The sequence below is a fragment of the Talpa occidentalis genome, unplaced genomic scaffold (assembly GCF_014898055.3).
Source record: "Talpa occidentalis isolate TD23 unplaced genomic scaffold, MPIMG_talOcc4v2.1 talOcc4.3, whole genome shotgun sequence".
NCBI lineage: Eukaryota > Metazoa > Chordata > Mammalia > Eulipotyphla > Talpidae > Talpa > Talpa occidentalis.
Genome location: NW_023603184.1, coordinates 77,136,024 through 77,149,146, shown reverse-complemented (window position 1 = coordinate 77,149,146; position 13,123 = coordinate 77,136,024). Strand labels below are relative to the sequence as shown.

Genomic DNA, 13,123 nt, shown 5'->3' with positions numbered 1-13,123 from the left:
TGGACCCTGTTTTTTTCACTCTAAGTCTTGAAGGGCTGTTTGACTTGTTGAATGATGTGGATTTAATAATGATAAAAATCATATTTGGAACAAAGTAATCCCCTGGTTTTACTATGCAATCATTATAAAATCCATTCACTTACTGCATGGTATGTACCACTGTCAATTTCTGCTACCTCATCACTTTTCATTCATCCACATTTTAGCTATAATACTGATCAGTCCACCCCTACTCCTTACTTTTAGAATATGCAGAGCTCATTTCTGCTTGGTAGGCCCTGCTCCCAAACCTTTACATGACTGACATCTTCCTGTCATTCTGGACCCAATTCACATATCATTCTTTTCAGGATAATCTCTTTGGCCATGCCTCTCTGTAAGTCATAACTCTGTCTTATTTTCTCTGTAATACTAATATTATTTGACTCTGCCATTTGGGTTGAAGACCATATAAGTAATCCAGATCTTGATAATGTCCAAATAGTTTTTTTTTTCAATTGAATAATAATGTATTTATTTTTTTTTTGTTTTTTTTTCAAATATTTTTTTTAACACAGAACCACACTTTCTAAAAATAGAGCAGGCATTTAAAAAAAAAAATCTAAGTTTCCGAAGGTTCATTTATAAGCATTTATAGAGAATACCTTTTGTAATTTCAGCATTAAGCTGAACTCATGTAACTTAAGGGAAGCAAAATTGTTATTAGTATAGACAATCTAGTTCACATATAGTTCAAAAAGTAACATCCAAGTGATAGGAAGTCAACAAAATTTGTTTTGAAAACCTTACATATCTATCCAAAACTTAGTAACTTAAAAATAGTAAAGATCTATTATCTTACAAGTTCGATGGATCAGAAATTCAGAGGTAGTTTAGTTAGGTGTTTCTGTCATAGGATTTCTCATGAGGTTTCAATCAAGATGTCGACTAAGACTCTAGGGTTCTAGCAGCTTAATTAGGGCTGGAAGATAAACTGCAGTGCCATTCTTGAATTTGTTGGTAGTAAACCTCTCTGTCTTAAAAAAAATAGGTTTGGCTTTGAGTTACTTGTGTATTCTTATAGCAGGGCAGCTGAGTTCCATTGAGTGAGTGATGGAAAAGAAAGAGACAGCAAAATGGAAGTTATAATGCCTTTTGTAATTTAAGCAGTGACAATCAGATTTCATCATACTTACCATATTCTATTTAATGCTGCAGGTCTCAAAGAATAGTCCACATTAAAGAGGAAGGGAATTATGCTCTACTTATTGAATGGAGGCATATCAAAATTTTGTTGGCATTTTTAAAAATTATCACAGCTACTGAATATCTTATCATTACTTAGCTTAATTATTTTATCTAGTACCAGCTATTCATAAATGGTCACAAAAATATAAAGGGTGGTCCTTTATTTCTCATTGGGAGGCAGCTGTATTTAAAAATATGTACTTCATGTTATTCTACTGAATTTTTAATATTTGTCGTCTCCTTTAATCCATTAACCTTGTAAACTGAAAGTTGTGTTTTATTTAAAATACGGAAAATATTTTTGACTATTTGTAATTTTCTCAAGAACATAAATTTTAAATAGAAGTTAGGTTGAACTAAATAATTTGCAGCATTTGCTCTGTGTGTTGTAATCACACAAGTGGCTTTTGATGTGGATTGGTTGAAGATTTTTTTTTTTTTAAATAGAGGCATGTTTTATTTGTTTGTTTGTTTGTTTGTTTGTTTATACATGCACTGGGTACTGTCAGAAGTGCAGGAGGGTGAGAGAATTCACCAGAGCCAGAGCGGGGAGCAGAGCAGGCAGAAGGACCGAAGTACACTGCTGAGGGGAGCAGCGGGCGGCAGGAGAGGTCTGCGCGCCATGTGGGACCCTCCTCTGGTGGCCAGGGAGCAGCCGGGGATCGAACCTGTGCTGCAGAGGCTGCGGGCAGCTTCGCAACCCAGCACTCAACCGCTGCGCCACCGGGGAGGCCCTGGTTGAAGATTTTGATATGCAAAGTGCTTTATATGTATTTTTTAAATTAGTCTTATATTTTAAAATTGGGATCCTTCAAATGAAATCTAGAAACACATATCTTTTGCATCTGCTAAACAGTGACCATTTCTATATCAAAAGATTCAGGTGAAATTAAGATGTCTTTTTTATATAAATATATACTTTCAGACCATCATTTGTGTCTTTAACCCTTCCTAACAAGTTTTGCCTATTTAATTTACCTTTCTAATCCCCATCGATATTTTACATTTTCCATCTCTGACTGGTTGAAGATAGAACAAATAATTAAAGGAGAAATCAAGTACTAAAAATCACCAAAATAAAAATTATATAAAGCTAAAAGCATGCCTTGTACAAATAGATAGTGAGAAAGTATTAAGGAGACATTTAGTACATTAATTGGTGAACCAACAAGATGGTAAATCTGTTTCAAAGGAGTATAGAGGAGACTCAAGTATTTAAGTTAAATATAAAACTAGTTAATGTCATACTGTACAATAAACTGAGATTATATTTTCTACCTAATGGCAATCATTTACATTTCTACTGTACAAAAATTATTTGCAACTTATCACTATGCAAATTAATATCAAAATTGATAGAAACTGAAACCTAATCAATATTGAATTATAATTTAAACAGTTATGTTACCCAGAAGAATTAATGAATCCTTGAAGACACTTGTTAGGCACTGGTCCAGTACGACACTGAAAGGACATACAGACATAATTTTATATTTTTACTTAGCAAGATTAGGCTTTTGTACTTAAATAACTTTGTAGCATGGACTACTCTATTAAGTACTTCAGTGGGCATATTATTTTTTTAGAGCTGCCACAGCAAAATATCCTAGGCTGGGTAGCTCAAAAAGCAGGCATCTATTTCTCATTGTTCTGAAGGCTGGAAGTTCAAGATCAAGGCTCAAGCAGGCTTGCATTCCTCTGAGGCCTCTCTCCTTCACTTTCAAATGACATTTCCTCTAGGTAGGCACTCCTCAGGTCTCTCTCATATGCTCTAATCTCTTTCTAAAAGGGCACCACTCAGATTTTGGATTAGGACTCACCACAGTGGACTCATTTTAATTTAATCATTTATTTATAGACTTTAATCTCCAAATGCAGTCACATTTTGAGATACTGTAGATTAGAAATACAACATATGAATTTTGGGGGAAACAATCCAGTCTTTTTAACACTAAGTATAAATACATTTTAGTAAATTAAAGTATAAACTCTGTAACTACCAACTCATAATTAATTACTTGCATTTTGACATGATAAAGAATCTTATGTAACATTTTTGTCCAATTATAAATAATCACATATTTATTTTCCTTTGATATTTTAGTTAATATACTGTGTGTTCATGTTCAATTTGTTATACCTAACTAATATTGGACTCTAATATATTAGTACTTATATTTATAGATTACAAAGTTCAAAATGCCTTCAATATTTTTATTATTTAAAATTTAACAGTGGTAATATTTAGTTTATTTTGTGATTTGGAAAAGGTGAGTGGTCAATTCTTTAAGATATTATAGAAAAGAGTAGAAACATAACCTTTGCTTTTTGCAATTAAATAAGAATCATTTCAAAGGAATATTGAAGACAAAATCCTGGTGACATTTAGTTGAAAAAAGGCTCTGGAGAAACATGAAAACAGTAAGAAATTTGAAATTTTGTTTTACTAAATACGGGTCTTACTGAAACTATTTTAGTGATGTCATACAATGATTTCAGCAAAGTGAAAACAAGTGACTGAATTCATTGTCAAGAGAATATACCTAACTCCAAAAAAATGTTCAAATCATTTTAACCAAATTTATTGACCAATCTCTCTCCCTACTTACCTATCTATATACCCACCACCTATCTATCCATTGATCTATATTTATCTTTCCATCATCTATCTATTGTGTCTGTCATCTTTCTAATCATCTATCCATCTAGTGGCTTGCTTACTTGAACTCTATACCTTATTGTCTCAATCTCCAATCTTAATAAAATTGCATTAAAAACAGGAAAACACTTCAAATATAAAAAAGGAAATAAAACCAATTTCCACAATTATTGTTTCACTAATAATTATGTTCTTTAGTGAGACACTGCCACTTCAAACTTGGATGGTTGTTAACAATACCTATTGTTTCAGTAGCAGAAAATTTTTCTGAGATGATACAGAGTTGAAAGAAGGTGTGAATGCTGTCAAACAGCTCTTTTGTCTGAAATTACAATTGCATAGACTAAGCCAACTGCATGCCTAGCATGAGAGATGGGTCATTCAATGGACTTTGGCACATACTTTATCTGCAACCAAGGTATTTCAAATGGCATTTGAAGCAGTAGGTTCTGAGCTCTAGCTGATATAATAATAATGCAAAAAGAATAAAAAACAACACAAAGCATGTATCTCCAGGCTTCTGGAGATAGAGAAAGGGTTCAGATTTTTAAAAATTATTGTTGTTGAACTGGTTGAAAAGAAGTTTCATGCAGTTCATGGGACAGTTAAATGATTATGTTTCTATTCAAACGTTTTAATTCAGAAAACTAATCGATGACTGGAAAAACTTGTATCCAATAAGTTGCAGTGCTCACTTTCTGCTTGTTCTTATATGGCATGGTAGAAATTCCTGTGAAGTTTCTACTTTCACAACTTCCCTTTGTCAGTATACCATTATGAATGATAATGACGACATTTACATCTATATTAGTCTTTCTCTTGAGAGAATGTAATTCACTGAGGCAGCATATTACTATAAAGTATTTTGAAGCAAGAGTAGAAAGAATGTAAGACTCAGATTGCAGAAGGAAACTCTGCTTAGTCAATGAAACATCTATCTATAGTAAGTTTGAACAAGGGGGTATCAAAGTATAATTTCCACCTGATAATGGTGTGATTATCATAAAATTTAGGAATACATTTGGATCAGGGATTAATTTATGGTATTACTAAGAGAACCAGCCCAGTATTGCTGTTTTAGGAACTTTAGTGGAAATATTTATAGACACTGTAAAGAAAAAGAATGCTTAAATAAGATTTTTTTATGTAATGTATAGATTTGTTAAATACCTCACAAGGTAATAAAACCATGACTTTTGTTTTTAACCTTTCTACAAGATAAATATCTACAAATAAACATGCAATTTCAAAGTACATAGATGCAATCAAATAGGAAATACTCAAACACCTATATGTTCTAGAGCTGTGCTATCCATAGTGGTACTAGCTACCTGATATTTTTATTATTTTTAAAGATTTATTTATTTATTTATGCAAGCACTGGGCACATTCAGAAGTGCAGGAGGGTGAGAGAATTCACCAGAGCCAGAGTGGGGAACAGAACAGGCATACCAATGAAACACACTGCTAGGGGAGCAGCGGGCAGCAGGAGAGGTCTGTGTGCCATGTGGAACCCTCACCTGGTGGCTGGGGATCAAGCTGGTGCTGCAGAGGCTGTGGGCAACTCTGCAGCCCGCTGCTCAACTGTTGCAACACCAGGGAAGGCCCTACCTGACATTTTTAAATTTACATTTAAATTAATTAAAATTATGCACAACAATTTATTTTATCAACCACACTAGCCACACTTTTAGTGCTGATGAGACATATTTAGTTAGTGACTATTTTATTGGGCCACATAGATATAGAATATTTCTAACAATAAATATAGTATTATTTCTATAAATATAGGCAGTGCTATTGAATAACATTCTTCCAAATAATTATCAGATTTTGAGCAAGCATGTTTTACAATGCCTACTGATGGGTCTCAACCTTCCTGGAATTTCCCAATTATAATCTGAAATTGGGCCCCATACACCTGAGAACTGGGAAGACAAAAACATACCATTAAAAGGCACATAGCTTCAGATTCAGATTGGTAAGTGGCAGGTTTAATGAACAAGGAAACTAATGAGGCTTGTCTTGGGTGACTTCAAGGTTAGTAGTTATTTGCACCTACTACTCCATGGGTGAAAGTCTTATAGAGATTTTAACTGGACTCTGGTCATGTTTACAGCCCAGAGCATCTGAAAAATATATTATAACACATTTTCTCACGGCTGTCCTTGCAGCGACTTTTGAGAGGTGGGAAACAAAGGGAACCCACTAAATATGTTCCAAGGTGGGAAGGTGAAGATTCTATCTACCATTGCCCAGGTCAAACCAACATTCAGTTCAGTGTATTGTCACCTTCTCTTGATTGCCTGCTTCAACACCTATGTAGGTCACTGAAAGAACAGATCGCCTTGGCTTTTGCTTTATTTCAAAGTTGGATATCCAGTTTGGATAAATTTTATAAACAAAGGAATCTTACAGATTTTTTTTCAATGTTTTCTACCCATTCCTTTTTTAAGAAGAATTCTGAGAAGAGTTTGCCATAAGTTCACAAAAAGTATGCCTTTTACTCAGAGTTTAGTTGTGCTTTTGAGTTAGCTATGCCATTTGAATTGAATGGACTATTTTAGATAATGAAAAAAGTAGGAGAAAGCTTTCCTTGTAAGTTTCTAATGTTTAGGATTTAGAAATCTTGCTTCTTTTGTCTAGGTTATCTTCAGCTCTTAGATAACGAAAAGAAAGGTTATCAAGTGGTAGTAATCATTTTACAAAATTACTGTGGGAAAACAAGATTATCTTTGCAGTTCTTTTTTCAAATCATAAAGTATCTATACTTTTGACATATCCTTTGTGATGAACTGTACAAATATATGTACTCTAGATTATAATAGATTTGCACCTGTGATTAAGTTATGTTGTCTGTGTGTCTGTTTTTCAGATGTTCAACAAATGGCAATTGACTGGCTTACCAGAAATCTTTATTTTGTGGACTATGTGAGTGATCGGATCTTCGTGTGTAATTACAACGGATCTGTATGTGTCACCCTGATTGATCTTGAGCTTCACAATCCTAAGGCAATAGCAGTAGATCCAATAGCAGGGTAAGACATTCTTTATAATATTTAATTTGAAATAATCTCCATCTAAAAAAAAATCAGTGTGATAAAAAATGTAGAATATAAGACTACAGCTCAATTGTGTTCTATGTTAATTTTAACAACTGCAGTATAGAAATGAAAAATGAAGGTAACTTATCATGCAGAGGCTGGAAACATACTAATCCCTTAACCCATCAACATTTGGTGCATAATCTAAGACAAAAGCAATCTGCCACCATCCCAGGAATTGCTTTGGGGTTATGAGAGAAGAGCTTCAGATAGTTTCAGGTTAAAGAGGAGAGACCTTAAGATAGTTAGTTATGTACTGAGTAGGTGGAATACTTAGTAAATGCCATTTCAAGGATGTATAATTAATAAACTTATGTCCAGCACAACCTTTAGTATATCTGTTCAATGATACTAGTAAATTATTAATATCATTTTTGTTAGTTGAGACTATATATTTTTTTCCTCCAACTACTGATGTTTAAATACTATGTTTTTATTATGGGGTCACTGAATTCCTCATCATAATTCATTTTCACTTTCTTATGTTTTTACTTTACAAATTTGTAAACTGCTTTATTGTTTAAAAAGTCCTAGCTTATCTGAACTTCTTTTAATTAGTAGACTCATTAATCTTTTTTATTATTTCACAGTTTGTCAAAATATAGTCTAAAAATGTTTAAAGCCTCATGAACTTTATTCCTATGATTAGAAAATCATGGAGGAATTATGCTTCTATTTTATAGATACTCTGGCTTTATTAAAGAAGGAGGGGCAAAGCTATGTCTAGAGTCCTATAAATTCAGTTCTTTCTTCAGTATTTATTGGTCAAGGATTCTCTTAAATGAATGACACAGTGTGCCACTTTAAGTGGAAGAACTGTTTTTTATTCAAAGATATATTGTAACAAAAAATTGAAAACTGGGGCCTCCCTGGTGTTACAGGTTTTAAAGACATTGCTATCATGCTATCCCAGCCACTACAGCATGAGTTTGATTCCCCAGCTGGCCAGGGAGGTGACCCACATGGCACAGCAGACCTCTCCTATCTCCCCCACTGCTCCCTCAGCAGTGTATTTCAGTGAATCTGCTGTTCTGCTCCCCATTCTGTCTCTGGCGAATCCTCTCACCCCTGCACCGTTGGCCTACACTCCAGCTCTTATATGCATAAATAAATAAATCTTAAAATAATAGTAATTATAAAAAATTGAAAACAGAAAAATGTTATTCTTATTATTGTTTTAATCGTCCCCAAGCAGTTCAGACTGAAATGTCTGATGGAACATATCCTAAACTGCCATAAGCCTCCATTCAATAAATGGAAAAATATTTACTGAAGAAACAGCTGTCATCCATATGTGGACTTTTGTCACTCTTTACTTAAAGTCTGATTGAATATTAAGATGCATCATCACAATGGTTTTGATTTTGACAAGAACAGCTTGCACGTAAGAACTTTGCTAGGAAGGCTGTGTAATATAATTCTTGAATGTAGCTCTATTTGTATTTGCAGCAGATGGTTACTTGACTCAATCTGACTGCAGTGATGCTTCAAAAGACATTAGTAAAAGAAGTTGTATTTAAACTGATTTGTTTGGGTTGTTGGATAAGAGTAGTAAGAAAGAATTGGAAATTCACAAATGTGCTAACAACATGCTTTTGGCATTCTGTTTAGAAATATATGTGCTTGCATGTTTTTCTCTGGATGTGCTAAACTGAATTTCAAATTAGCCTTTGCACAGTCTTGTCTGTCTGAAGTGTTAGGAGGTAAAGCTATTGTGTTTCTCTCCTTTTTCTACCACTCTAATCCTTCCCCATTCTAAGATTCTGAGACCCTTTCAAATAAGACTGCCAATCAGAAATATAATATATGTGAATACAGTCTCTCTTTCTGAACAGCAACATGTTTTATGCTCTCTGGCTCCCTATTTCTCCTTGTCATTATATGAAAGAACCATATTTTGTCATTTTTGTCAAAGAAATTAGGAATAGAAAACCCCCACATTGTTTGCACTTATACTCTGCTGGATTCCTTTGGGCCTAGTAACTGTTTAAATATAATTTTGTCATGTATCATTTATCACAATAGGTTCTTTGGATTTTTTTGTTTGAGTTTGCTCTGTCTTTCTAGCACCATTTTTCAATCACAAATCATAAAAATCAAGATGAAAAAGCTCTGCTTTTTTATAAATACAAGCCCGTTCACAACAGAACACTTTCAAAACACATTCTACTTTTCTGTTAATGCCAGAAATGTTCTTCCAATTAATGTGATACTGTCTAGGGAAGAAACAGTAGGCATTTTCTTTAACTTTTACCTTTGGACCTGCTTGAGAGTAATTTGGACAGCCTGAGACTAGAACAGCTCTGCATGACCCCCAAAGGAGAAATGTGCCACCAGAGAAATTTCTCCTTCCTTTCCTAATTGTATGGGGTGATAGACTGTGGCTCTGTTACAACTTCAGTTCAGAAAACATCAGAATGTATTAAAGGTCTGACCTGACTCTTAGAGCTTGACTTTAATAGATATGGAAATAGAGGGAGATTTACCTCCCCAGAGTTGGCATTGAAAAAGTGTTTTACTTGGCTATGACTTTACCTTCACTTTTCTCAACTCCTGTTTCCTTTAAATCCAAGGATTACTGCAATATTATCATTTTAAATTTATTTTATTTTAGTTCTCCATGTTTGAATAAAAATAACTAATTTTTTCTGGACTCTTATTGTGCCTTCAACCAGGCTCCAGTCCAAATCAGCCAAGATGAGAGATAGTCTATCAACACCATCCATGCTCTTAGATTTTTTAGTAGTTGGCACTGACTTGTGAATTTAGGGTATTTTTCTGGAGATGCTTCATAAGAATTTCTTATTCATTTCAAATGTTAGCAATATTTTCTCTTTCAAAGAAACTTCCAACATCATCTCAATAGAGTCATTAGAGTTGGAAGGTAGAATTGTGATCATAATCCAACTACCATTAAAAAAAAAAAACAACAACTTTTCTGGCAGTGCTTATTAAAATTCTGCATGTTTAATGGTTAAGAGCTTTCTGCTTAAGTCACTCTCCCTGGGATCAAATCCTGGCTCTAACAGGTACTAACTGTATGATGCTGGATGCCTCTTTGTGATTTGCTTTATTTATCTAAAAAGTATGGATAATCATAGTTTACTCTAAAAGGCTGTTAGGAGGATTAAGTAAAGTCAGACATATAAAGCACTTTAACCTTTTCAGTGATACAAAATGTGAAGTTCTGTTCATGTTGACTCAAAATTAATTACTAATATTTCTGATACCATAAAGTGTTGAAACCAGTGTTCTACCCTGTAAGAGATACAATTTTCTTTCTAGCCTTATTCACTTTCTACTAAATACCCTCATAAAAATGGTTTATTTCTTAGATACTAAGTCTATTTATTATATAATAAAATAGTGAAGAAGAGGAGATAAAACATGAAAAAAAAAGTTGTAGAGACTAGAATAAAAATGCGTATACAAGATTTTGGTGGAGAAAAATACAGAGCAACTGTGACTATAGAGTAGCAAAAAGATCATTTTAATAATTTACACTGTATATAATATGTTTGGATTATCTTCCATGTCTTTCAGAAGATAAAGAATTAAAGCTCTTCATAGTTACTTTGTTAGTTGAACTGTGCTATTGAACATGACGTTGTTTCAGTAATAAACCCTGATGTATTTTAGTGTTGTGAGGGTTGTAACTGAGGACAGGTATGAAGCTAGTTTCCAATTTTGGTTCTAAGGTAGAGATCTAAGCTCCTATTAAATTAAAATAATCACACTAAACTGGAGACAAGAATACATTTACCATGAATGTGAAATTATTAAAATAATATTGCTAATTCTTGTTAGTAATATTATTTCCTGTGTCCACTCTCTTCAAATTTCACCTTTGAATGCTCCTCAAGTAGAGTTTCATGTGTGGCATTATCTTTAATTACTGTCTACTTCAGTTATAAATTATGCTTTTATCAGAGTAGTTTGGGAACAGGGCAGCATAACCTGGAATGGTCTGTGTTCAGTAGCACCTTTTATTGAGAATCATGCAAATTGATCCTACTCCTACTGTGCACTTGACTCATAGCATTCATGGTGTCAAAATAATGCAAATCATTCCACATCTCTACTTAAACTCTTTAGTTGTTTTGCTTTGCTCTCTCCTCTCAAATTGTCGATGCCTGTTAATCTTTAAGATATTGGGCTCCCAATTTTATCTCTAGCATTCATACTAAGTACCTTCCAAACTTCCAACCACTCACTACAAAAAGAGATTTCTTCTCTGAAGTCCCACTCTAATTAATGACATCCATACAATAGATAAAATAAACTAAAAAAATAAAAATAATAAACTGTACATAGCTTTAATTATGAAGGGATATTTATTTCTCTTAAAAATCTAGATACAATGTAGTGTCTGAGTTCATCATTTCAGTGACTGAACAACACCATTAAAGACCTGTACCCCTTCTACCATTTTATGCTATGACATTATTTTAAGTGTTTTCTTTTCAGGCTAATTCATCTGTGATTGTAAGGTAGCTAATGAGTTTCCAGGCACCTTGTATAGAAACATGGTGTTCAGTTAAAAGAAGAAAACTGCTTCTTCCATGGGTATAAGAGTTGTGAAAGCAAACATTCCCTCATGTCTGCCTCAAGGGACAACCAGGTTGAATCAGGTGGTTTTTACCATTGTTATATGAAAGAGAGGGAGGAGAGATATCGGTATGTAATTGCGAATGAGCTAACTTGGGATAAAGAAAAATAAATTGTGATTTGTACCATCCACTACAACTGCTTTTATATGCTAGTCCTTTCTCACATGCAACAGATATGAGAGATCTGCATCTTTTTTTTTATTCTTCCTGGATACTCAAGGGTCTTTTAAAGCTTATTTAAATATGTTTGGAATATGGACAAATATTACTTGAACTCCTCATCCCTTCCTTTAGGAGATTATCTCCATTTCCTATTTGCCAAAGACATATAAAGTCAGCTTAGGAAATATTTTCTTATCTCTTTTCAAGGCAAATGCCTTTTTTTCCCTTGTAATATTTTATACAAGGCAGCAAAGAATTTAGGATGGGGGGATTCTAGATAGCAATCCCAATATTCCTGTCGCTATCTGTAAAGGCATAGTTTAAAAAGTTGATGGTAGTTTTTATTCTATCAGATTCTCCAGTACTTTTGGAAGCAATGTGAACATTTCTAAACCACTGGGGTAATATTAAGTAAATTACAGTTTTACTTATGAAATTATTCTCTAGTGGCATGAAATCTTTCTTACACTCAGAGAAGAGATTTGTGTTAAAAAATCTGTGCCATTATAAAAAAAGGATAGTTTTATGTCTTCAAGTCATTTAAAGTTATTTCTTATTGTTTCCTATGTGGAGTTCTGTGAAAACATAGGTACGAGTCAGTGTTCTTGCTTTTGAAAATATATGGACAATTTTATTGCCGCATTCAATTGACACAGACATCAAACATTAATTATATGATCTAATTCATATAAAACTTGGAAAACAAATACTATTTATCAAATATCAAATATTACTATAAGATCATATTTTTTTTAAGATTGGTTTATTTATTCACACAAGCACTGGGTACAGTCAGAAGCGCGGGAGGGTGAGAATTCACCAGAGCCAGAGCAGGGAACAGAACAAGCAGACTGACGAAATACACTGCTAAGGGGAGCAGCGGGCGAGGCAAGAGAGGTCTGTGCGCCATGTGGGACCCTCACCGGCAGCCGGGGATCAAACCGGTGCTGCAGAGGCTGTGGGCAGCTTTGCAGCCCAGTGCTCAACTGCTGCGCCACCAGGGGAGGCCCAGATCATATGGTTATTATAGTTTACCAAAAAAGACTCATTCTAAATAGAAAACAATTTCTTGAATCACATAGTTTTGTTCAATATTATTTCTTTATGTTGATGAAAAAAAAGTATGATTTCCAGTCGGAGTCATTGGTCATGTGGAGTTTGCAATTTCTCCCCATGTCTGCATGAGTTTGCTTTAATTAATCTGGTTTCTTCCCACATCCCATGATGTGCATGTTATGATCATTGGGTTGTCTAATTTTCCCAGCCTGAGTGAGCATGGAGGTGGGAGATGAGGGTGCCCTTTGATGAAAAGACATCCAATCAGAGTACATTGCCACATTCAGCCATGAGCTGCTGGAATA

At 34.1% G+C, this 13,123-nt stretch overlaps 1 protein-coding gene across 1 annotated transcript in view; it reads left to right on the top strand.

Annotated features, from left to right (window-relative positions):
• The window catches only part of LRP1B (LDL receptor related protein 1B), a 1,722,250-nt gene that overhangs the window by 877,949 nt on the left and 831,178 nt on the right, over positions 1-13,123 (top strand). The window contains exon 7 of the mRNA XM_054699700.1: positions 6,762-6,924. Within this exon, the coding sequence (XP_054555675.1) occupies positions 6,762-6,924 (163 nt within the window). The remainder of the gene's footprint in view (positions 1-6,761; positions 6,925-13,123) is intronic.